This window comes from Gouania willdenowi, chromosome 7 (assembly GCF_900634775.1).
Source record: "Gouania willdenowi chromosome 7, fGouWil2.1, whole genome shotgun sequence".
NCBI lineage: Eukaryota > Metazoa > Chordata > Actinopteri > Blenniiformes > Gobiesocidae > Gouania > Gouania willdenowi.
In genome coordinates this window covers 40,065,528-40,089,056 of record NC_041050.1, presented here as the reverse complement: position 1 = coordinate 40,089,056, position 23,529 = coordinate 40,065,528, and the positions used below count along the sequence as shown (strand labels likewise).

Genomic DNA, 23,529 nt, shown 5'->3' with positions numbered 1-23,529 from the left:
CTTCTTTACCTGTTTATTATGTTCAGGGTTCCAGAGTTCACTGGAGATTATCACAGATTATCCACTGCTAATCCACTGAGATTAAAGCTTGGTTAATAGTTTATTGGAAGAAAAAATGGCACCAAATGAAAACAGCAATAGTTTACTGTTGAATTAATGAAATTATTATTACTACAAATAATATTTCATTAATTCTAAAACATCTTTTATGTAAAGACGGACAAAAAATGATGCGTGGTAACTAAGGGTGTTGATTCAAAAATATATTTTAATTGTGTTTTTAAACAAAAAAAACATTTAATTGTGCTAACATTAGCATAGCATTATTATGATATTAGCACTTGAATTACAATTTGTTAACATTCACCTGTTCCCACAAGTTTAAAAAAATGAAATAAATTGTATTTAATACCATTTTGTACTCGTAATGAAATTTGTAATTACTGATATTGTAATATATCGCAATGTATATCATATTGTTTAATATTGGGATTTTTCATATCGTGACATGTAAATTGTGAATCGTATCGTATCAGATTGATGACAAAGCACAACACCCCTAGTGGTAACTTTACAACCTTTACTTTACAATTGCAAACAATATGTATTTCATTAAAAAAAGGATCATAATGTCAGTGGAAGGGTCAGTTTTAAACATTTAAATGAGTGAGTGTTCCCTCAAACACTGATACATTTAAGCAAAGATTAAATGTATCAGACATTTATAACATAAGTAATGTGAATAATAAACACTCACCGTGGTCGTGTGCAAACACCAGCAGAGATTGATCCTTCAGTTTGTGAGCTATCTCATCATATGGTCCACAATGTTCTCCAGCTCCATGAGCGATAAACACCAAAGCCCTGGAGGAGAAAAAACAACAAACTCATTTATTTCATGTGACTTTCTCTTTTCCTGCAAATAAACCACAAGTAGATTATTTTATACATATAAACCTTTGTGACAAATCTGTGGGATCTGAGATTTCAAGGGATTCAATAAAACATGGAATGAGAGTTTAGAGCACAAGGTGTCAAACTCAAGGCTCGGGGGCCAAATCCGGCCCTTTAGATCAGGGTTCTCATCTGGTCTCATCCTGGGACCCACATTTTGCCACGGTCATTAAATCGTGACCCACTTTGTTTTTTTTAGAATTCAAACAAGGTTAGTTTTTCAAAAATAGCTTTATAGAACACACACAAATAATCTTTTTAAAAACATAAAAATCTATAGATTTTCTTGTGCAACATGCATTTCACAGCATGCCTGTCAAAAGAAAAGTTTTTTTCAAAATAAAAGACAGACAAGTCCAACGTGAAAGATATCAAGTAAGCTGTCCATGACCCACTTTTGGCTCCCCACCCACCAGTTGAGAATCACTGCTTTAGAGCATCTAATTCAGCCAGCAGCAGGAAGTAAAAAGTCAGAGAAATAATGAATCACTGTGGAAATTATTAACATATTTTTTATATATAGCTAGATATCTACAAAATAATTCACAAATGTAATAAAACTCCACAATAATAGAAAGGCTCATATTTTCCCACATACTTATATCACAGATTGCAGTCATTGTTTATTCTCAGATTGTTATAAGAACTCAATTTTTCCCAAATCCTGCAATTTTTGCCAAATTATTCCACAAACTTTCCCCAAATTACATGAAAATGGGTCATAAACTGAAAGTGAAGATCCTGCAGAGCCTGAAATGTGTCACACATGACTTTGATATTATCAGTGCCGTACATATTTTAGCATTTATTTATATGTGGAAGTGCAAACTAGAGCACAATAATGATGACAGTAGTATTAAAATCTGTGGTCAGATAAACTGCTCTGACAGCCGTGGTTTCGAGGCGTGCAGATGATAAATAGAAGATGAGCAGCAGTGAAAGGCAGACTGTGTTTTCTCAGATAACAGCTATGATCCATCTGTCTGCTCTGCCTCTACCCACTTCTACGTTTCCAACTCTAAACACACGCACAAGAGTCCAGCCAATAATAATCAACGTGACCCATCGTTTTTGGACATGCATGCATCACATTTGTTTGAGAGTGAATCTGGCTCATCATAAATAATAAACACACTGCTGAGCCAGTTCTGCTTGGCGTGATGATGACAGAAAGCACGCCATCCACAGCTATCAGGGAAGACCATTCCATGACAGGCTCAAAGGAACATCCACGTGAAGGGGAATGGTGCACAAAGCATCAGTGTTTCCTCCAGCAGTGGCTCTATTTCTGTCGTGTCATGCTATTCTTTCCCTGGTCAGTAATGTGTCATCACCTGATCAGTCACATGGTTCAAACAGACCAGGAAACATGTTTACACACCTTAATAAGGCCCTGTTGTTCCTCTGACAGGTGATCTAAATACCGTTACAACACACCACAGTACACTGTCACTACGCTCACACTGCACGTCTTAATGCACAATTCATAATAAAAAAATATAATCATATTAAATGTGTTTTTAATCAGTTTGGAGTATGAACAGAATGTCACCCTGAAGTGACCTGCATGCACACAAGAGTCACGTACGGTGTTTACGTTAGTAAATATGGAGGCGTTTAGTCAGTACCCAATCCTTTCATAGGCCTGCCTGATCCTTTCAGATCCTTCTAACGTTAAACACGTCTCCACCCTATTTTACAGCAGTTTGTTCTTATGTAAAAGGTTGAAACCCTGCTGTTTAAAAAGATTCAGAAATTTATGTTGAGTGATTTTTTATTTTTATTTTATTTTCTGTTTGGTTTTTGACAGTCAATGTTGTGTTTTTATCTGTTTGTTTTTGAATTAACAATTAAAAACACCACCAAACAGTCACATATTGAAATGTGTACTAATAAAATATTTAACAAACGTTGTATGGTGGGTTTATATTCAAATATCACATCCCAGCAGCTCTGTCGTAAGGATTGTTAGTGAAGGAAGTGACGTAGTCTACGCACACGCGTTATCAGGTAGTGACAGCGCTGAGAAACATACTTTTTAACAGAAGTCAACATTTCATAACTTTAAAGAGAGTGAAAAAGAAGAGAGCCAGGTTTATGTCTCCAGATGTTTGCTGTGATGCTGCTCCATCTTTAAAAAACTGTTTGGATGATGATGATGATGATGTAGGAGTTGATAGAAATCTCCTCGACTGTACAGACTGCAGTCGCATTGCAAAACAACTGGATACGTATTGGTTTAGGATTACATAGGACAGTGACCTGGGTCGGATTTGATAAAATCTGGATTGTGACGTTCAGACTGTCTTTAAAGAATCAGATACAGGTGAAATGTGCTCTCCACTTGTGGAACTGTTTTTGTTGGCGGAGCTAAATGATGAAATAAACACACAAATCATAATCTTTTGTCACTAATTAATGTTAACTAATAAAATGTGCTTGTAGAACTGTTGTATAAAAGCAACATTACATGAGAAGGAGTGGTGTAGCACTGGCTGAAGGTGGAGAACCGTAGATTTAACCTCATGAAACCAGCTAGAGTTACATGAAGGACAACCTGTTTAAAAAGCACTGATGAGAGCTGATCTTCATAGAAAAAGACAAAGAACATATAGTCTCTGAAATATCCATTATATGCATACTTCCTTAATTTTGTACTTTAAATGTGTGCAGATAAGAGAAGTTTGTGGTTGTTAGAAGGTATCTGTTGCTCATTAACAGTAGTTTCTACCTCTTCAATCAGTGCATATTAAGTAGAAGATGTTCAGTCAAACAGTGGAGTGTTTCACAGTGTTCTCGTTCTGAGCAGCAGCAGCACTGAGAGGCCTGGAGAGCTTTAATCAGACGTCCAAAAGTATTCAGAGGTTCAGTGAGAGGCTCAGAGGAGAAAAGTGAGTGAATGTGTGAAGCAAACTGAGGGGCTGTGGAAGGTGGTGGGGGGGGGGGGGGGCTGTTTATCAGGCTTCATTAGTAAAATTCACCCACTCCTCGTTCCCTTCTTTTAGGGAGCCCCTCCCCCTCCCCCAGGCTGAGACTTCCTGTGAGCTGCAGCATACATGAGTGTGAATAGACATCTTTGTAATGGTCTAATGTTCTGGTAGACATGCTGCGGGGGCCGCTCAGGAACTCATGGTCTAAACTATTTATTGTAGACAGTGAATAAAAACCTGTGTTGGTTATTACTTATCAATAACTCCAACCACTCATCTTGTATGTGTCCTGTAGACTTTGAAATGTATTTAGAATGTGGAAATAAATCCAGATAATGATAATGACAGATAATGACACTGAACAATACACCAGGGTTCTCTACAGTACTGTTGAGCATAGGGACCACAACGTTGTGATTTTGATCCAGTGTCTATTGATACAGAAACGTATCAATAGACAATAAACGTATGTTTTTCAGATCTTTTCTACATAAGCGTAATGTGTTTTCACTGTGCCACTAAACACCTGACTCAACTATTCTTCTTCTGCTACCGTGGGTTTGAATCCCGCTTTTGTCAAATATATTTTTTCATTTTAACATATTTAACCTGGTAAATTCCACCTATGACAGTATGTACCTACTGTATAGTTGGTATTGATTTGTCTGACTCACATGAAGCTCAGATACGTTTCTTTAAACAAGTCCTTTCCTCTAATGATCTTTTCACTCTGTCTTTGTCTCATGGGAAGTGCAGAGCTACTAGTTTCTCACACGGTTTCATCTGATGAACAACATGGCGTCTGAGCAGCACTATTAAAAAACTCAATGAGAAAGAGAGCGTTACACCTCCCACTGGCACCACTCACAGCTACTTTAGACCACCACTAGAACCCACACACAGCCACAGCCTGAATCCACCAAATACAACATTTACACAAAAAATAAAACTATTCATAATTAAACTGGAATAGCCAAATAACTAAACTAACAAAAACACTATTCTGGAAGAAAACAGAGATTTCCATTGTGTGGGAACAGATTCATTTAACTGCAAACGTGCCAGTTTAATATACATGCTGGATATACTGCAAGAAATGAGCAATTAGCATGTGACATCATCACTAAGTTCTTTTTTTGTAGCCCTTGTTAACTTATCAAATTATTTGATATACTTTCAACTTTATAGAATTTTATAAACTATATTGTCTTCATTGAAAAGGTATTTTTGGCTCCAGAAGGATTTTAATCCAAGTGAGATTAGGAGATAAAGTATCAGTGTTCCAGATGTGTACACATCAACAGAGAAATGGAGGATTTACACAAAATGAGACAAGAGACAGAATCAGTGAGTGCAACATGCTGGGTTAGAGAGGAAACACGCACGCACGCACGCGCACACGCACACACACACACACACACACACACACACACACACACACACACACACACACACACACACACACACACACACACACACACACACACACACACACACACACACACACAGAGCTGTTATTCAGAGGTTACACGAGGCTGTAAATGAGAAGATGTTCCACTCACACACTTACAGTAGTTGTCACACCTGATGATGTTCTCTATGGGTCACAACACACTGCTCCTCATTTATCAACCGTTGGTACGTTCAGATCTGAACGTACCACGTGTGTTCAACCACATTCACGCAATCTTCAGTATTTATCAATGTTGATGTGATCGTACGCTATGATCAGATCTCACGTCAGGTCTGAGCTCGTGTAGATATTCTGAGAGGATTAGTGGAGCAGCAGAAAAGTCTGAAAATAAAATATTAAACAAGCCTCAGCTGTTATTTAAACATTAGCAGACACATTCAGAACAGACAAAAATGAAATATTTAAACAGATGAAAACAAAATAACAAAACATTCATGCTTTAAAATGTAAATAGTTCCTTAAACTTTTCAAATGTGCTGCAGTATTTAGTCAAAATTTGACATAATATACACAAACAAAGAGACAACATTTAGTCATTTTTAAGGCTTTTTCATCGTTAATTTAGTTTAAAGTTATATTTATTGCCTAAAGCGTGCAGACTGAGGCTGATATAAATGTAATATTTTGTTGTGTGTGTCTCCAGGATCTCTGTTGTGTAGTTGTCAGTGCACACAGGGGGGCAGACGTCTCCTTCTCAGTAGCTGATCCTCTTCCACAGAACGTTTAAATGAGATCTTTTAAGTCCAGTTTTCACACGTTCTAAAAGCTCATCTTTGTTTATCAATACCTGATCATTTATACGCTGTGATTGGTCAGATACCAATGATTGATAAATCACACGTTGGTCCTGTCGTACAACACAAAGTGACCTCAGATTTACACACGTTTTTACCTAAGGTTGATAAATGAGGACCAATGTCCTCGGCTGTTGAAAAGTAGATTTTCAGAATATTTTTGATGATTTATGTAATGATTTGACACAATTGTGTTTTTCATTTCCAGCTTCCTATGATATTATATTATATTATATTTTTCGAATATTACTCTTATCTGTGATTTTATAAATAGACTATTGAATCAATGCTTTTGTGATTTCTTACATTGGTTCACTTCACATATAATAAGATATTTATAAACTCCTATAAAAGGCAAACTATAATTTTTCATTTAGTATCAAATTCTCCACTGATGCAGGAAATGAAATGAGTGAGAAAAAAGAGAAATAAAAGTAAAATAAACTGAACAGAGATTTCTGACCTACTTACACACATACATGTGTGTAAGAACACAGAATGTCCTGTTTAAAGAAGCAGGTGTCGATCCCTGTGTGAGTTCATTGATCTGTCAATCATTAGTGATGTCACTGATCTCTCCACTGAAGCCGTTACCTTTCACCGACTTAGCAAAAATAAACCTTTCACCGACTTTCTGTCTCAAATGTAAAAACCCTCCTGGGCCTCACATCTCTGACCTGATCCTATCCTCACTCTGACTAGAAACACTTGAGTCGTATTTAAGGATGAAAAACTACATATTTTGCCCATTTATGGAGGGCTATTTCTGACTCTAATAGAGCAGCTGTTCTATTATTATGCCCTATAAATACATGTTAAATAATGGAAGTTATATACAATTTTTATTCAATTTGGGGAAAATGTGGGGAATAATTTTATTAAAATTGTAGGATTTTGGAAAAGATAAAGATTTATTCTTCAATTTGTGATTAAAAATGACTGCCATCGTGTGATAAAAGCATGAAAAAACTGTGCACCCTGGCACATATTGTGGATATTCTTTAAATGTATGTATTTGTAAGGGCTGACATATCTGCAGAAGAATCAGAATCAGCTTTATTTTGTCATTACACGTTATAGAAATACAGAGCAACGAAATTTCATTTCAGTTTCATCCCGTTCAAAAAAACATGAAAAGACAATCACATATAACATGGGAGGACGAGAACGGGAGAACTGTGGGTGGCCGTGGGCGGCGCCCCGTCTTTAGATGAAAAGTGGGAGAACAACAGGAGGAGAGGTGAGGGGAAAAAGCAGGTTTTAAACTGACTTCCCTATTGGGGAGGAAAGTATAAAATTAGGAAAAAACCTCCTCGACGTACGTGCAAGTACATGTACCAAAATCAAAACAGTCTCTCTGAAACTCACAAGGGTTGTGAGGGTCGAGGGGTCAGGGAGGAGAAAAGATTGCCAGCTGGGGGCACGCGTGCAGCCTCTTGTGGGCGCTTCACACGCTCCCTTGTAGCTTGCGGGGATGGAGGTAGGATATTGCTTTCCCTCTGATACAGTCAGATGATGTGCGACGATCTTGGTACATCTGGTTCAGAAAACAAAAGTCCCAGGTAGTGATGGGGGAAGAAGACGGGGAGGAGGGGGAGGAGCGTCAAGTCTGCACAACATTTTTGGTGAAATAGAAAGAGGGCCTTGAGCGGTTGGCGTGTGGGGGGAAGCCAATAATGTTAAGTGATTTGTTTTCGATCCAGGCTAGCACATTTTCGGTAGCCTGTAGTCTTTGGTCTCTAGCAGTAAAATCCAATAATGTTGCCTCAAACTGCAAGTCGAGGACTCAGCCGCTCCAAGTTGGTATCAATCTTGCGTAAACGCTCCAAAGTAACCTCCTGCTTACTTTTGAGTTCGTTCATCACATTAGTCTGAGTGTTGACTGCTCTGCTCCATCCTTCAGAAATGACTGGCAGGCTTCCCAAAACAGCTGCCAATGTAATACAGACTTTGCAATAGATCAGAAAGCTGCCCGCTCCAATCAGCAGCATCCCTGCAACCATATTTCCAATCATGTAGATGTCCTCCACAAAAAGCATGGACAGACACACGACCTTCCACTTATTCCAGGAATCCATCGTGTATTCGGCCGCAATTGTTTCGTCCAGACACGCGGGCTCACCCCTGCCCGGTCTTTTGTTGAAAAAATTTAATCGATGGCATTGAGAGACCAGCTGAACAATTCCAGAATTTTGGTTTTTAGTATAAAATGCAGAGTCTCCTCTTAGATCCACAAGACAGAAAACAAAACAAGCAGCAAGGGCAGATAAGGAGGAGAGTGGGAGCAGAGGAAAATGCGATCGCCTTCACGAAGTAGCAGAGGAGAAGAAAAATTTAGTTACTTGGTATTTTTACACAATGATTCATTTTTCTGTGGTTGTGACTTTGTCCTGCAGGCTGAATTTGATGCTCTAAAGGGCCGGGTTTGGCCCTCGGGCCTTGAGATTGACATATGCTCTACACACAAACTTAATAAACTTTGGAAATCTCCTGCTTGGGTGCAGCTCATCAACACCTTGGTTATGACAAATATCTGTGTAAATGTGAGCAAGGTTTAGCAGTGACGACAATACAAAGGAAAAATAAGCGTTATAGTGAATTGTCAAATATTTGAAGAACAAAGTTACAGATCAGTTTACATTCAGGAGTCTAAGAATGAGGAAGCAGACACCATGACCAAAGTCCCAACCATGCAGGCTGGTTTTGATGGGAGAAGAAACCCAAGCATGTGAGATAAGAACATGAAATATTTCACCTGAAGAACCAAACCCTGCTGCTACAGCTAAGATAATTCTAACCAGCATGGATGATTCTTAAAGGATCCTCCACTGTTTTTACAAATATGTCCTAAAACCTTTGAAATGTCCTTACTAGTAGATCTATGTCTAACACATTTCTTTAACCATATTTGTTTTATTAACTTTTAAAAATGGGACTATTTTACACTTTTAGAGCCTGTGTTCCTCCATCTTGAAATCACATGATTGATGATGTCACATGGCCCCACTTCCTGTAAACATCCCATTGTTTTCTATTGAGTGAAACATTCAGCCTGATTTTTACATCATTTAACAGCTTTTTAGATGATTTTTCGGTCAAAATGACAATTTGTGCTGTTTTTGGTTGATCTAAATAATCAGGAAAAGTTAAAGGTGTTGATGTAAACCTCTTTCGTTAAACTTGAATGCAGGATTAAACCGGCCTCTGGTGATGATGATCCTAATCCAGGGTAAATGTCAAACCAGAGGAGGTTTACACTCTCTTTGTGTTTTGAGCTGAAGAGATTAAATCAGTGCTTATACGTATTTTGAAACAACCTGTTAAACAAGATTTTGGATGTTTCATTCAATGCAAAGTCTTCACTGTCTTTGCTCTGTGAGCTGCAGGTCATTTCACCATAATATATATCACTGCAAATTAATTCAGACATTTTTTTCTTGCTGACAGATAATCCATCACCTTCTGCTGTGTGTGTTTCCTGTTTAACCACTGCAGAGATGTCCATGTAAATCACCTTGTTAATAATCACTGTGCTGACAAAGCACTGCCTACATGGCACTCACTCTACTTTAGTCAATGGTCAGTCTGATGCCATGGTTACCGCTACACATTAGACAATAACTTACTGAGAAAATAGCAGAGGAAAAATAGAAATCAAGATTTCATGCAGGGAAAATGAATAATTTCAAGACTATTGTGTCATAGTTTGCACTTCTACGTATACATAAAATACTAAATGTAAGAAACTGACAATATCCAAGTAATAAGTGACAGATATCAGTCACAACAGGATGTTCACTTTAAATTTGTTAGATTTTGTGACCAATTTCTATTAAATTAAAGGAAATATGTAATAATTTGAGGAAAATGTAACGATTTTGTTAGAATTTTTTGTTATTTCAACAGTTTAACATTAAAAATGACTGTAATCATGAGATATAATCCAGCAAATATTGTTGAGTTTCATTTACACAATGATTCATGTTTTCTCCTGCGGGCCAAACTGAATGCTCCAAAGGGCCGGATTTGGCCCCCAGGCCTTGAGTTTGACACATGTGGCTCATGTGATTGACAACTAAAAAATTACAAAGACTAATGCACACTGACTTAATTATATAAAATAATTAAGAAGATGATAAAATAAAGAGTCAGAAATAAAAAAAAAAAACAGAGAAGGGAACAAATATTAACATTAAAATTAGCTTTAAAAAATTTGAGAAGCTTAAAAATCATAAAGCATGACATAAAAGCCAAACTGAATTAACAGGTTAACCAGTAGTACCAGAGGATGTGAGGGTTCGTCTGGGTTCATAAACTAAAACCTTCTCTGATAGGTCGTCTGTTGGGCTTATAAACTCATTTATAAAAATAAAATATATTTTAAATCAATGTGAAAACAAGCAGGCAAAGACTTTAAAATAGGAATAATAAATCTAGATTATAATCATACACAACTCTTTAGAAGAGCGTTCATAAATGTACTGTTGTTCCTAGTCAGCTGTTAAATGTACGTCCCTGCCCTGAAGTTGTATTTAATCACCTCATCTTATCAATACAACAGTCGCTTCTGTTGCTCATAATTACACAGCAGTAAAACAATAAAGGCTCAGTCTATAAATATCAATCAGCACCATAACAGTATTATATCAATATACAGTATCAGCTGGAGTCTGATGAAGACGATATCATCATATATGTTTTATTAGGCTATCCACTAAATATGTGAGGACACTATACCACCTTGTTATGGGTGTAACATCCTGAGTGATAAATAGATCAAATATAAAGAAGAACTTAGTCAGGTTAGAGAGGGAGAAAAAATAACAGTTTTAACATCACTTGTGCCTAGTTTTTAATATCAGTCTCAGCTGGATCTTCACTTTAAAATTATTCATTTTGTAACCAATGTTTGTGGTATTTTGTGGAATTGTTTGTAAGAAATTGCAAGATTTGTTAAAAAATTGAGTTTTTTCCACAATTTGCAATTAAAAATCACTGCATTCATGTGATATAAATAAAGGAAAACTGAAAGCCCCTAAAAATATTGTAGAGTTTCATTAAATTAATTTGCGATATCTACAACCAGATTATTTGGTAAATTACACAACAAATCATGTTATTCCACTCATTTTACTGTCTCTTACTGCATGTTTACTTTGAATACAGTCAAAATTTAATGTCTGACAAAATGAGGTGACATCACTGGGAATACTGGAAACACACCAGAACAAAAACGGTGTCAGGCAAATAACTGTCCTCCATGTTTGGAGAAGAAACTCAAGAAATCAAGACAAGAATGCAGGAAAAACCCTTCAATGCATCCATTTACGGGATTTTAAACTCGTATTAAATGGGTTTTAAAGAGGTTTTAAACTGAGTTTAAAGAGGATTTAAACTGGGTTTAAAGGGGTTTTAAACTGAGTTTAATGAGGTTTTAAAGAGGATTTAAACTGAGTTTAAAGGGGTTTTAAACTGAGTTTAATGAGGTTTTAAAGAGGATTTAAAATGAGTTTAAAGGGGTTTTAATCCAGGGGTGGACTGGGACTAAAATTCAGCCCTGACATGTTCTATCCAGACCAGTCCACTACATTATCAGAGACACCATGTAGAAACCGTTTTTAAGTCTTGATTCTCAACATGTTTCTCTTTATGTCTTATTCTATTTTAATTATTATTACTTTTAAAGGGAGAAACTTTTTAAGCCCTTTTTACATATTTGCTTTTGCCATTTTTCAAAAAGTTCCGACACTTTTTTCAGATTTTAACTCCTTTTGCCAATGAATATCCATTTTTCCTATTTTTTGTTCATTTTTACAAGTTCTTTTAATCAATTTTTGTCCTTTATTTATTTTTTGACCATTTTTCAAACAAATTAGCTAACTTTTGCCTAATAAGTTCCACATTTTGAACGTTTTCACTATTGTTTGCCACATTTTGCCTATCAAAGCTCACCATTACACACACCATCTGGTTCCTCTTTATTTGCCCATTTTTTTGGCCACTCTTTTAGTCACTTTTCACTCTTTTCTTGCCATTTTTGGAGCATTTTTGGCCACCGACTGCCATGTCTGCTTCCACTCACTTGTTCAAAAAAAACAAATGGCGTCCCAGCCCACCGGGACCATGCCCGGTATACCAGATGTCCAGTCCGCCCCTGCTCTGATCCCACGGTGGAGAAACATCTGCTGTAGATAACTGTGAACCTGTCAGCCTTACATTTTTTAGTTTATAAGCCAAATTTATACTCAAATAAATGGTACGCTAAACAGTATTCATAATTGTAAAGTGCATTATTCATCAGCTGTGGTTGGTAGGTTTAGTTCTCAGCAGCTCTGATTTATCATTTTTATTCATCAATTTTCCTTTGAACTCTTAGACATAATCTGATAAAAAATGACAAACACACATTTTAAGGCCAATAAATCTGTTTTGTGACAAGCCTGTAATCTGCTTAAACATCTGATATAAGCTTTTTTTATGATATAATTGGAGGTTAAGATGTGGTCTCAGTGAGTAGCTCCTATTTCACTAACTCTGTCATAAAGCAGTTTTAGAGGAAGTGATGATGTCAGTGGTCAGGTACCTGTGATAAAGTGATCAAAGAGAAGCCCAATGCATACAAATGACATCAAACACATTGACTCTCACTTAGAATTGTGAATCTGATTTTTCCATCGTTATATGCTCAATAGTCTACATTACACAGCAATGTTATTATTCCTCTATTGTCTGAATCATGTTTAGCTCTAACACTGACTCTCTGCAGTGATGCAGTTCTTACATAAGGCAAAGATTTAGATTTGTTACAGCTTTAACACAAGGAGCCCTGGAGCTATTTTAGCTTCTTTACTCCACTAAAAATTAATTAGAGGTGTGTGTGTGGGGGGATATCACACTATAAAATCTATATTTACAACCTAGACATTGCACAATACATTTAAAAAGTTGTTGAGATGTAAAGACTATTTAAAGACAAAGTCTAAACACAAGATCAAACAAACTGAAAGTAAATGATTTGGTAAAAACAGGCCTGATTAAAGCGTTCGTAGTGTAGTCCTCATATACTGTCTACTATATACTATAGTATATACTGTTACTACTATATTATAGTATATACTGTCTACTATATACTATATATATACTGTCTACTATATATTATAGTATATACTGTCTACTATATTATAGTATATACTGTCTACTATAGATTATAGTATATACTGTCTACATATATTTAGTATATACTGTCTACTGTATATTATAGTATATACTGTCTACTGTATATTATAGTATATACTGTCTACTATATATTATAGTATATACTGTCTACTATATACTATAGTATATACTGTCTACTATATACTATAGTATATACTGTCTACTATATATTATAGTATATACTGTACTATATACTATAGTATATACTGTCTACTATATATTATAGTATATACTGTCTACTATATACTATAGTATATACTGTCTACTATATTATAGTATATACTGTCTACTATATATTATAGTATATACTGTCTACTATATATTATAGTATACTGTCTACTATATACTATAGTATATACTGTCTACTATATTATAGTATATACTGTCTACTATATACTATAGTATATACTGTCTACTATATATTATAGTATATACTGTCTACTATATTATAGTATATACTGTCTACTATATATTATAGTATATACTGTCTACTATATACTATAGTATATACTGTCTACTATATATTATAGTATATACTGTCTACTATATACTATAGTATATACTGTCTACTATATATTATAGTATATACTGTCTACTATATATTATAGTATATACTGTCTACTATATACTATAGTATATACTGTCTACTATATATTATAGTATATACTGTCTACTATATACTATAGTATATACTGTCTACTATATATATAGTATATACTGTCTACTATATACTATAGTATATACTGTCTACTATATATTATAGTATATACTGTCTACTATATACTATAGTATATACTGTCTACTATATATTATAGTATATACTGTCTACTATATTATAGTATATACTGTCTACTATATATTATAGTATATACTGTCTACTATATATTATAGTATATACTGGTCTACTATATACTATAGTATATACTGTCTACTATATATTATAGTATATACTGTCTACTATATATTATAGTATATACTGTCTACTATATAGTATAGTATATACTGTCTACTATATAGTATAGTACCATCAATATCAACATGTGTTCATTTGATCCATAAAACTCACATAGACATATTTCATTCACACATTTTCAGAGACCCGCCATTGGTCTACTGACGACACTTCCTGTTCATTTCAAAATAAGAGCTCTATTTACAAAAGAGTTAAAAGAGGATGTTTGATTTTTATCTTGAAGTTGGTCCCAGGACCATTTTACATTCAGCTCCCAATGCATTATGGGACGGTTGAGTATGACTAGTGTGCTCACCGTGCATACTTAAAACATGTCTAGTAAGGCAAGGCAAGGCAAGGCAAATTTATTTATATAGCGCATTTCATACTCAAGGCAACTCAATGTGCTTTACATGATAAAACATTCAATTGTTTAAAATCAATAAGAACATTTAAATCAATAAGAACAATTAAAATCATCAGTAAAATCAATTAAAATCATCAGTAAAATCATCATTACATCAACAACATGACCAAAAAATCTCTCTCTCAATCATATGCAGTAGAGAAAAAAAGTGCCTTTAACTTTGATTTAAAAATGTTCACATTGGATGCTGACTTCAGCTCCGCTGGCAGTTTGTTCCACTTCTTTGCAGCATAACAACTAAAAGCAGCATCACCATGTTTACTGTGAGCTCTGGGTTCCACTATCTGACCTGTGTCCATAGATCTGAGAGACCTGCTGGGTTCATACCTGACCAACATGTCACTGATGTATTCTGGACCAAACCCATTCACAGATTTATACACCAGCAGCAGAACTTTAAAGTCTATTCTGAGGCTGACTGGGAGCCAGTGTAAAGACTTTAAAACTGGAGTAATGTGCTCTGACCTCTTTGTTCTGGTTAAGACCCGAGCTGCAGCGTTCTGAACCAGCTGTAGCTGTTTGATGCTTTTTTGGGGGATTCCTGTCAGAAGACCATTACAATAGTCCAGTCTGCTGGAGATAAAAGCATGGACCAGTTTCTCCTGATCTTTCTGAGCCATTAAACCTTTCACTCTGGAGATGTTCTTTAGGTGGTAGAAGGCTGTTTTTGTGATAGATTTGATCTGACTGCTGAATGTAAGATCTGAGTCAATCAGAACACCAAGGTTTTTGACTTGGTCTTTAGCTTTTAAAGATCGAGACTCAAGATAATTGCTGACAGCAGTCCTCTTTTCCTTGTTACCAAAGACAATCACCTCCGTCTTGTCATGGTTTAGTTGAAGGAAGTTTTCACTCATCCAGCAGTTTACTTTTTCTAAACAGTCACACAACACCTCAATGGGACCATGGTCATCTGGGTTCAGTGATAGATATAGTTGTGTGTCATCTGCATAGTAGTAGTATACATCCTGGTATTTCTCACATACTCAATCTATTCATACTATCTAATGTGAATGCACTATAAACTCATTTAGTACGAGTAGTACGTTAGCATGAGTAGTACGTTAGCATGATGAGTAATACGTTAGCATGAGTAGTACATTAGCATGAGTAGTACATTAACATGAGTAAAACGTTAGCATTAGTAGTACATTAGCATGAGTAGTACGCTAGCATGATGAGTAGTACGTTAGCATGATGAGTAGTACGTTAGCATGATGAGTAGAAGGTTAGCATGATGAGTAGTACGTTAGCATGATGAGTAGTACGTTAGCATGATGAGTAGTATGTTAGCATGAGTAGTACGTTAGCATGAGTAATACATTAGCATGAGTAATACGTTAGCATGAGTAATATGTTAGCATGAGTAATACGTTAGCATGAGTAATACGTTAGCATGAGTAGTACGTTAGCATGAGTAGTGCGTTAGCATGAGTAGTACGTTAGCATGAGTAGTACGTTAGCATGAGTAGTACGTTAGCATGATGAGTAATACGTTAGCATGAGTAGTACATTAGCATGAGTAGTACATTAACATGAGTAAAACGTTAGCATTAGTAGTACATTAGCATTAGTAGTACATTAGCATGAGTAGTACGCTAGCATGATGAGTAGTACGTTAGCATGATGAGTAGTACGTTAGCATGATGAGTAGAAGGTTAGCATGATGAGTAGTACGTTAGCATGATGAGTAGTACGTTAGCATGATGAGTAGTATGTTAGCATGAGTAGTACGTTAGCATGAGTAATACATTAGCATGAGTAATACGTTAGCATGAGTAATATGTTAGCATGAGTAGTACGTTAGCATGAGTAGTACGTTAGCATGAGTAGTGCGTTAGCATGAGTAGTACGTTAGCATGAGTAGTACGTTAGCATGAGTAGTACGTTAGCATGAGTAGTACGTTAGCATGAGTAGTATGTTAGTATGAATAGTACGTTAGCATTAGTAGTACGTTAGCATTATTCGTTAGGATGTGAGTTCGAACACAGCTATATAGAAAAGTTGGAAAAGTTGCATTGTGGGATCTGGCGTCCCATTGGCTGCATAGATTTATTGATCTATGAGGACCACACTTTGCTACTTTAAGTTCACATGGTCAAGAATACAATAGCATCTTTTATTAAACTCTAAACAATAATATATATATTATTAGAACAGACAAACATTGAAACTACAATTGGCAGGGGTTAAAGTATCATTGGCACCTCATCACCTCCTGTCTCCATGACAACAGACTGAATAAAGCTCTGAGTCAGCATGAAACCATGAGATGGAAACTGTCAGTTATTTATTGAAGTGTGTATTTAATTATTATTAATGTTCTATAAGCTGATGTTTATCATTGTTTCAGAGATCGTTAGAAGGTTTATATCATTATTTAAGGACGAATCGTTATAATGAAGGTGATTGACTTCAGTCATTGTCTTTGTTATAAAGAGAGAAATTAATCTTTAAACCTTAAGGACAATAACAACTTATTTATCTACTTTACTCAATGCTTGAATCTACTTTGTAACGACAAAATACAGTAATTTGAGAATGATGAGGTCGGCCTCAGTGTAATCATAATGTTATATATATAATATAATATAATAATCATAATATGGTCACCCTACTTTAGAGCAACCAAAACTCATCAGATTATTTCAGTTATTGACACAACATCAACTGTATTTTCTGTTACATCACGTTCCTCCTGGGAGTTCCCTGTGCATTCAACTATGTGGAGCATCTGTGTTCTGTTTCCTGTGTGTGTGCGTGTGTGTGTGTGTGTGTGTGTGTGTGTGTGTGTGTGTGTGTGTGTGTGTGTGTGTGTGTGTGTGTGTGTGTGTGTGTGTGTGTGTGTGTGTGTGTGTGTGTGTAGGGCAGCAGACATAAAACCCAAATATGTCGTTGTGATAACAAACTAGGACAGAAAATGAACCAGTTTTTTCTCCACAGAACCTTTTACAGTCCTTCACACATCAGAATACCAGATGACTCAGCATTACAGAGACGTCTGTAAACAAGCTCAGTAACAGTTCAATAGTTAGCAGAATATAAGTTATAATAAACACATAAAGGTTTCTGAGGAAAGGGAAGCACATGTTTTTATCTGAACAAATACTTTAAAGCACTGACACCAGGTCAGTAGAACCAGTACAGAGCCAGTGTTCTGACTAAACTATTATATATACAGTATATATATATTGACCAAATATCAGCATGTACGCTCAGCTTTAATAAGCACTAATTCTCTGACAATGCCAGGACGAGAAGCGTACGCTGGATGTGTTTCTAATGAGGTCATGACCCAGTATGAGTCACTGATGCATCTGGTAATAACCACAATGAGAAGATTAACATAATGGGAAACTATTGTTATGTTAGGGTCACAAATAATACAATGTAACAACAGCTCTGAGTCAAAAATACACATTTAACTCATACATTTCTATTACAACCTTTAATAAGGTGATTTTTCATTGGTATATTTGAATATTAATATTAGTAGGAGGATGTGACCCCTGCTGGAGATTCAGAACCATGTTTCACAACTTGACTCAAACTTCAAACAATAGAACAAATAAGGACTAGTGTGTATATATTACATAGTAATAAGAAAACAAACGGTCCAATGGAAACTTGATGTGGTCAGAACAAATATTACCAAAAAAAGACTGCAGGGTCAAACAAATCATATGCTCTACATCTAGTACATCTACATCATGGTGCACTACTTACTGGGAGCATCAAGTACTTCAGAGCAATAGAAGTTTTGTGTAAAATGCTCTAGTTTTCATACATCATTAGTTGCTGATGACAGTTTAAAACTTGATGAGAAACAAGTGAAATATTGACCCTTTTTCTCCTTCTTTGGTGAACATAGAATCTATTTACTGTCCATGGTCCTCTGACTAAAAATGTCTATGATTTTAGTAGCACATACACCAGCCACGTTCTGCATCTGCAATTACGTTTCTTTGCATTTCTACATTTTTTGGGAAAAAGAGAAGCTAGAAATAAGCTAATATTAGGGCTGGGCAATATATCGAAATTCAACATATATGATTTTTCTATTTTGGTGATATAAAATAGATATATCTTTTTTAATTTACACAATTGCACAGTACAAATCACATCCTACAAATATTTAATATTATTCATAGAGAACAGTCAAACTTTGACCTTTTTTCCATATTTCTGAGATATAGATTTCATGGTTGTTTTTTATTAAAATACTTGTTTTAAGAGTCGCTGCTCTCATTACTTCTCAGAACAACATGAAAATCCCAGTTAGATGATCACTGAGTGTGTTCTACTCCAGACCTTCATCTAAACAAGACACACTACAGAACTCACTCACACGTGCTGTCCCTTAGAGGAGAAACAGGCACATATGGTGCAACTAAGACTTTATTGAGTTAAAGCAGCTTTTATCACAAAAATGTGTTTGTTTGATCAGAGGTCACATGATCAACATTCATGTCAGCATTAATCAGTCCCTCCAGGATTTCGCGTCGTTGCGATCGCAGCAATTAACGCAAAATAAAGCAAACTCTGCAAAATCAGGGCCACGATGCAATGTTTCCAAAAGCCGCAACTTCGCTGAGAACAAACGAGGTAAACGTGTTTTTGTTTTTCTGTGTATGTTTGTTGTTGTCTTGATCGTTGTGAGGCATTTTGTGTATTTTTCCTGTAAAATATGTCTTTTGGAGTCATATTGTGAATTTCTAACGTTGTTTTGTATTTTTTATATATTCTTGTTTTTTCTATTTTTCTTTCATTTTGTACATTTACTTTGAGGGTCGTATAAAATTAGACTGAGTGCCACATGTGGCCCCCGGGCCGCCAGTTGCCTTTGTCTGTCGTATATCATAATTTTAAGGAAAAAATGATAGTGATATAAGTTTTGTTCCATATCGTCCAGCCCTAGATATTATTAAAGTTATATCAGCTGAAATGACACCGACTTTCTAAGTATTTAAAGAATATATTTAACATTAACTCCAGGAACCTTTGAAGAGTCATGTGACCTCAGTCCTCAACACCATCATGTGAGCATTACTTCCTCCATCATGAGCCACAGTGTTAACAGTGACCACACACACACACACACACACACACACACACACACACACACACAGTAACACACACACACACACACACACACACACACACAGTAACACACACACACACAGTAACACACACACACACACACACACAGTAACACACACACACACACACACAGTAACACACACACACAGTAACACACGCACACACACGCACAGTAACACACACACACACACACACAGTAACACACACGCACGCACGCACAGTAACACACACACACGCACGCACGCACACACACACACACACACACACACACACACACACACACACACACACACACACACACACACACACAGTAACACACACACACACACACACACACACACAGGTATCTAACCTTGGCGGGCCCTCGGGCTCCCAGTAGCGGCAGAACAGGTGCAGTCCGTCGGCGTTAACGATGTGCGGCAGGCCGCTGTAGGACAGACCCTGCGGGCTCCGCCGCGGACCAACACCGGCTCCGGACTCCGGCATGGACGGCTCTGGAACACACAGCACGTTACTAGCGTAGACGTACACGTACACGTACACGTTACTAGCGTACAGGTAGACGCTGAGAGCGGCCACGAGCAGGCAGGTGGCCGCGGTCAGCGCGTGCATCGTTTGTTTGATGTTTGGAAGTGCGCGTGCATCGAGGAGGATGGCGGCGCTCTGAAGGACTGTGTGTGTAATCTGATTACACACACACGCACACACACACACACAACAGTGCAATGTTGTCAGAGCGTTACGTCACGACCATATGGTCAGCTCTCTCTAGAACACACACGCACCCTTTCTGACATTAAAACTGAAAACCAGATTATTATTATTATTATTATTATTATTATTAAAAACATCATTGATCTCAGAAGCTCCTCCCATGACTCTCTTCCATGTGCGTGTGTGACACATGTCAGCATGAACACATGGACGCGCGTTATTTCCCAGTAAAGAAGAATTATTATAATGATCTATTATAGCCTCGTGATCAGATCATAACATGATTGATTACCAATCAGAGTTTGTTATGCTTTGCTTTTATCTGATCCGTTCTTTATACGTGTGAGATCAGATCAGATCAGGTTATGATCAGATCAGATCAGGTTATGATCAGATCAGATCAGGTTATGATCAGATCAGATCAGGTTATGATCAGATCAGGTTATGATCAGATCAGATCAGGTTATGATCAGATCAGATCAGGTTATGATCAGATCAGATCAGGTTATGATCAGATCAGATCAGGTTATGATCAGATCAGGTTATGATCGGGGATCGCGAATAAAAAGAAAAGATAAAACATGATTTTGTTTCTATGCGTAAATCAACTTTTCTGTTTGATCAGTGCCGCTAACAGACGGATGGAAGGACAACACGTGTGTATTATTATTATTATTATTATTATTATTATTAGTCCATATGGTAATAAACGTTGGAATGTGATCCACGTCTGTCACATGCTGCGCTGGATCCGTGCACGCAGAGTGAACATCACTATAAGTTAGATATGAGGTTAGAACCTTTAGAACCTTTAGAACCTTTATTAATCCACTGAAACATGACAATAAAAGCGTGTGAATAATAATATTAATGATAATAATTAGAGAGGAGACACTGACCTGCTGTAGCGAAGTTTCAGCTCCGATCTTTCTCTGAGTGTGTGTGTGTGTGTGTGTCCCAGGGTGTGATGGAGAACAGTCCTCCTGAGTGTGTGTGTGTGTGTGTGTGTGTGTGTCCCTCGTTTCCAAAGCCACCCGTCAAGAGAAGAATGTGGGCAGCGACGTTTGGAGAGGAACTAAATAAGAACACACACACACACACACACACACACACACACACACACACACACACAGAGGTGTGTTGCATGTGTGGCAGAAATGTTAAAGTGTTGAGATGTAGCTGAACATTTTCAACGATTATATCACAAACTTTCCTGCAATGTTCTGTGTAAATATAATGTCTATGATTTCCTTTTACCAACAGGTGGCGCTATGACTATGGTGAATTATAAATAAGAAAACAGAAAACCTTACAGTTTGGATTATGTCTATTATTCATGTTAAACAGACTAACATGTAGCCTGTGCACAGCATAATATTTAGCACTGTAATATAGGCTACATATATATAGTGAGTCTATTTTTATTTGATTATTTATTATTATTATTGTTTCACCTTAGTTACTAACGTTGCTCACTGAGGACACCTGCTGGTCAGTATTTATTTTTTTAGGATATTAGACCCACTTTAGTGGTTTTTAAAGCCCTTTGTGCTGTCACTGTAGATTCTACGCAGCTTTCAACCGATCCTAGGTTACCATGACTACCTGTCAACTTTGAACTCTTCTGCAGAGCTGCATTTAAGAACATTTCATGAAACAATTTATTAATGGTATCATTGCCGTCCAAACAAATCCGACATTGCACACCTTTGAACTGAGCAGCAGCCATGTTGAAAGTCTCAGCTCTGTCTGAGCCTGATCCACAGAGATAGAAGCAAAAACAATAATAAAAAAGTTCCAAAATTGGCTTGCTAAATTTAAAATTGCAGACTTCCTGTTTAATTTAGGTTATAGGTCCAAAAGACATTTTTGCTAGTCACGGTCCAGTGCATATACCGATATCTACCAAATCCCATCCAGCTATTTTAAACCAGTGGAAAGTTACAAACGCTAGGTGACGCTAACGGGTCCTGAAATTGCATCAAAAAACTACACGTTAAACTTTTCACCAAACTATACCCACCTGCCAAATTTCATGAAATTGCCCCCCAGGAAGGGGTAAGGGTTAGTAAAGTATTATAATAATAATAATAATAATAATAATAATAATAATAATAATAATAATAAAGACAAATACATAAAAAACAAAACACACATTATAAAAAAGATTATAGCCTAGGTTTGGAAACGTTTTGTAACCAATTCATTTACACTCAGACATTTTTTGTGTTGAATTATATTTAAATAGAAAAAGCTGCATTTCTACAATCCTGGAGTTTCACCAACTGTTTTCCCATTTTGTTTTGAACTATTAGTAGATGTGTATATAATCTGTTAACTTCCACCAGCTATCCAGAAAGGATGTTGTTGCTATAATCACATGTTTGGTTTTAGTGTCATTGTTGGTTTTGTGGATTTAAAGGTTCTATTTACACACATAGAAGCTTTACTATAGCTTAACCAAACACATATACTTATAGTGTTGAGAGCTCTTTAATGTATATACGGGTTCTCCGTGGGAACCCTAAATGCTGCTGCTGCTCTGGTAACATCAGACATAATAAACTGGCTGAGCAGGTCAACATGTGGACAGTTTGTCTCTTTAAAGTGTGTTGTTTTAAACGTTCTACATGGAATGTTGGTGACGTAAGAAAAACTTCTCTGAAAGCTGCTGATGACTGTGGGTGTGTTTTGTTCTTTAGCCACTGCTTTGACAACAAACACAAGAAGTCACGTCTGCATTTATGATCACACAATACTCAAATTACCAGTTATTGATATTATCACAATATATATATATATATATACTGATATTATCACAATATATATTCAAGTTACTGATATTATCACAATACTCCAACATAAGTTCAATTTATTTGCCATTTGCAGTAAAAAGAAACCACGTTGGAATATTTCTGTAAAAATACACCATTATGCACCAGAAACAGCAACAAACACCAAAATAGAG

The 23,529-nt window shown here is 36.4% G+C and overlaps 1 protein-coding gene across 2 annotated transcripts in view; it reads right to left on the bottom strand.

Moving 5' to 3' along the window:
- mgll (monoglyceride lipase) overlaps window positions 1-21,677 on the bottom strand; it is a 50,577-nt gene extending 28,900 nt beyond the window's left edge. The window contains exons 1-3 of one of the 2 annotated variants that reach the window (XM_028452681.1): window positions 21,461-21,677; window positions 20,200-20,341; window positions 758-864 (exon numbers count right to left, since the gene is read on the bottom strand). In XM_028452681.1, the coding sequence (XP_028308482.1) occupies window positions 758-864; window positions 20,200-20,333 (241 nt within the window). In that variant the 5' untranslated portion in view covers window positions 20,334-20,341; window positions 21,461-21,677. Of the gene's footprint in view, window positions 1-757; window positions 865-20,199; window positions 20,535-21,460 lie in introns of those variants that run through there. The other variant, XM_028452680.1, reaches the window with a different exon arrangement.
- Window positions 21,678-23,529: the final 1,852 nt, after the last annotated feature.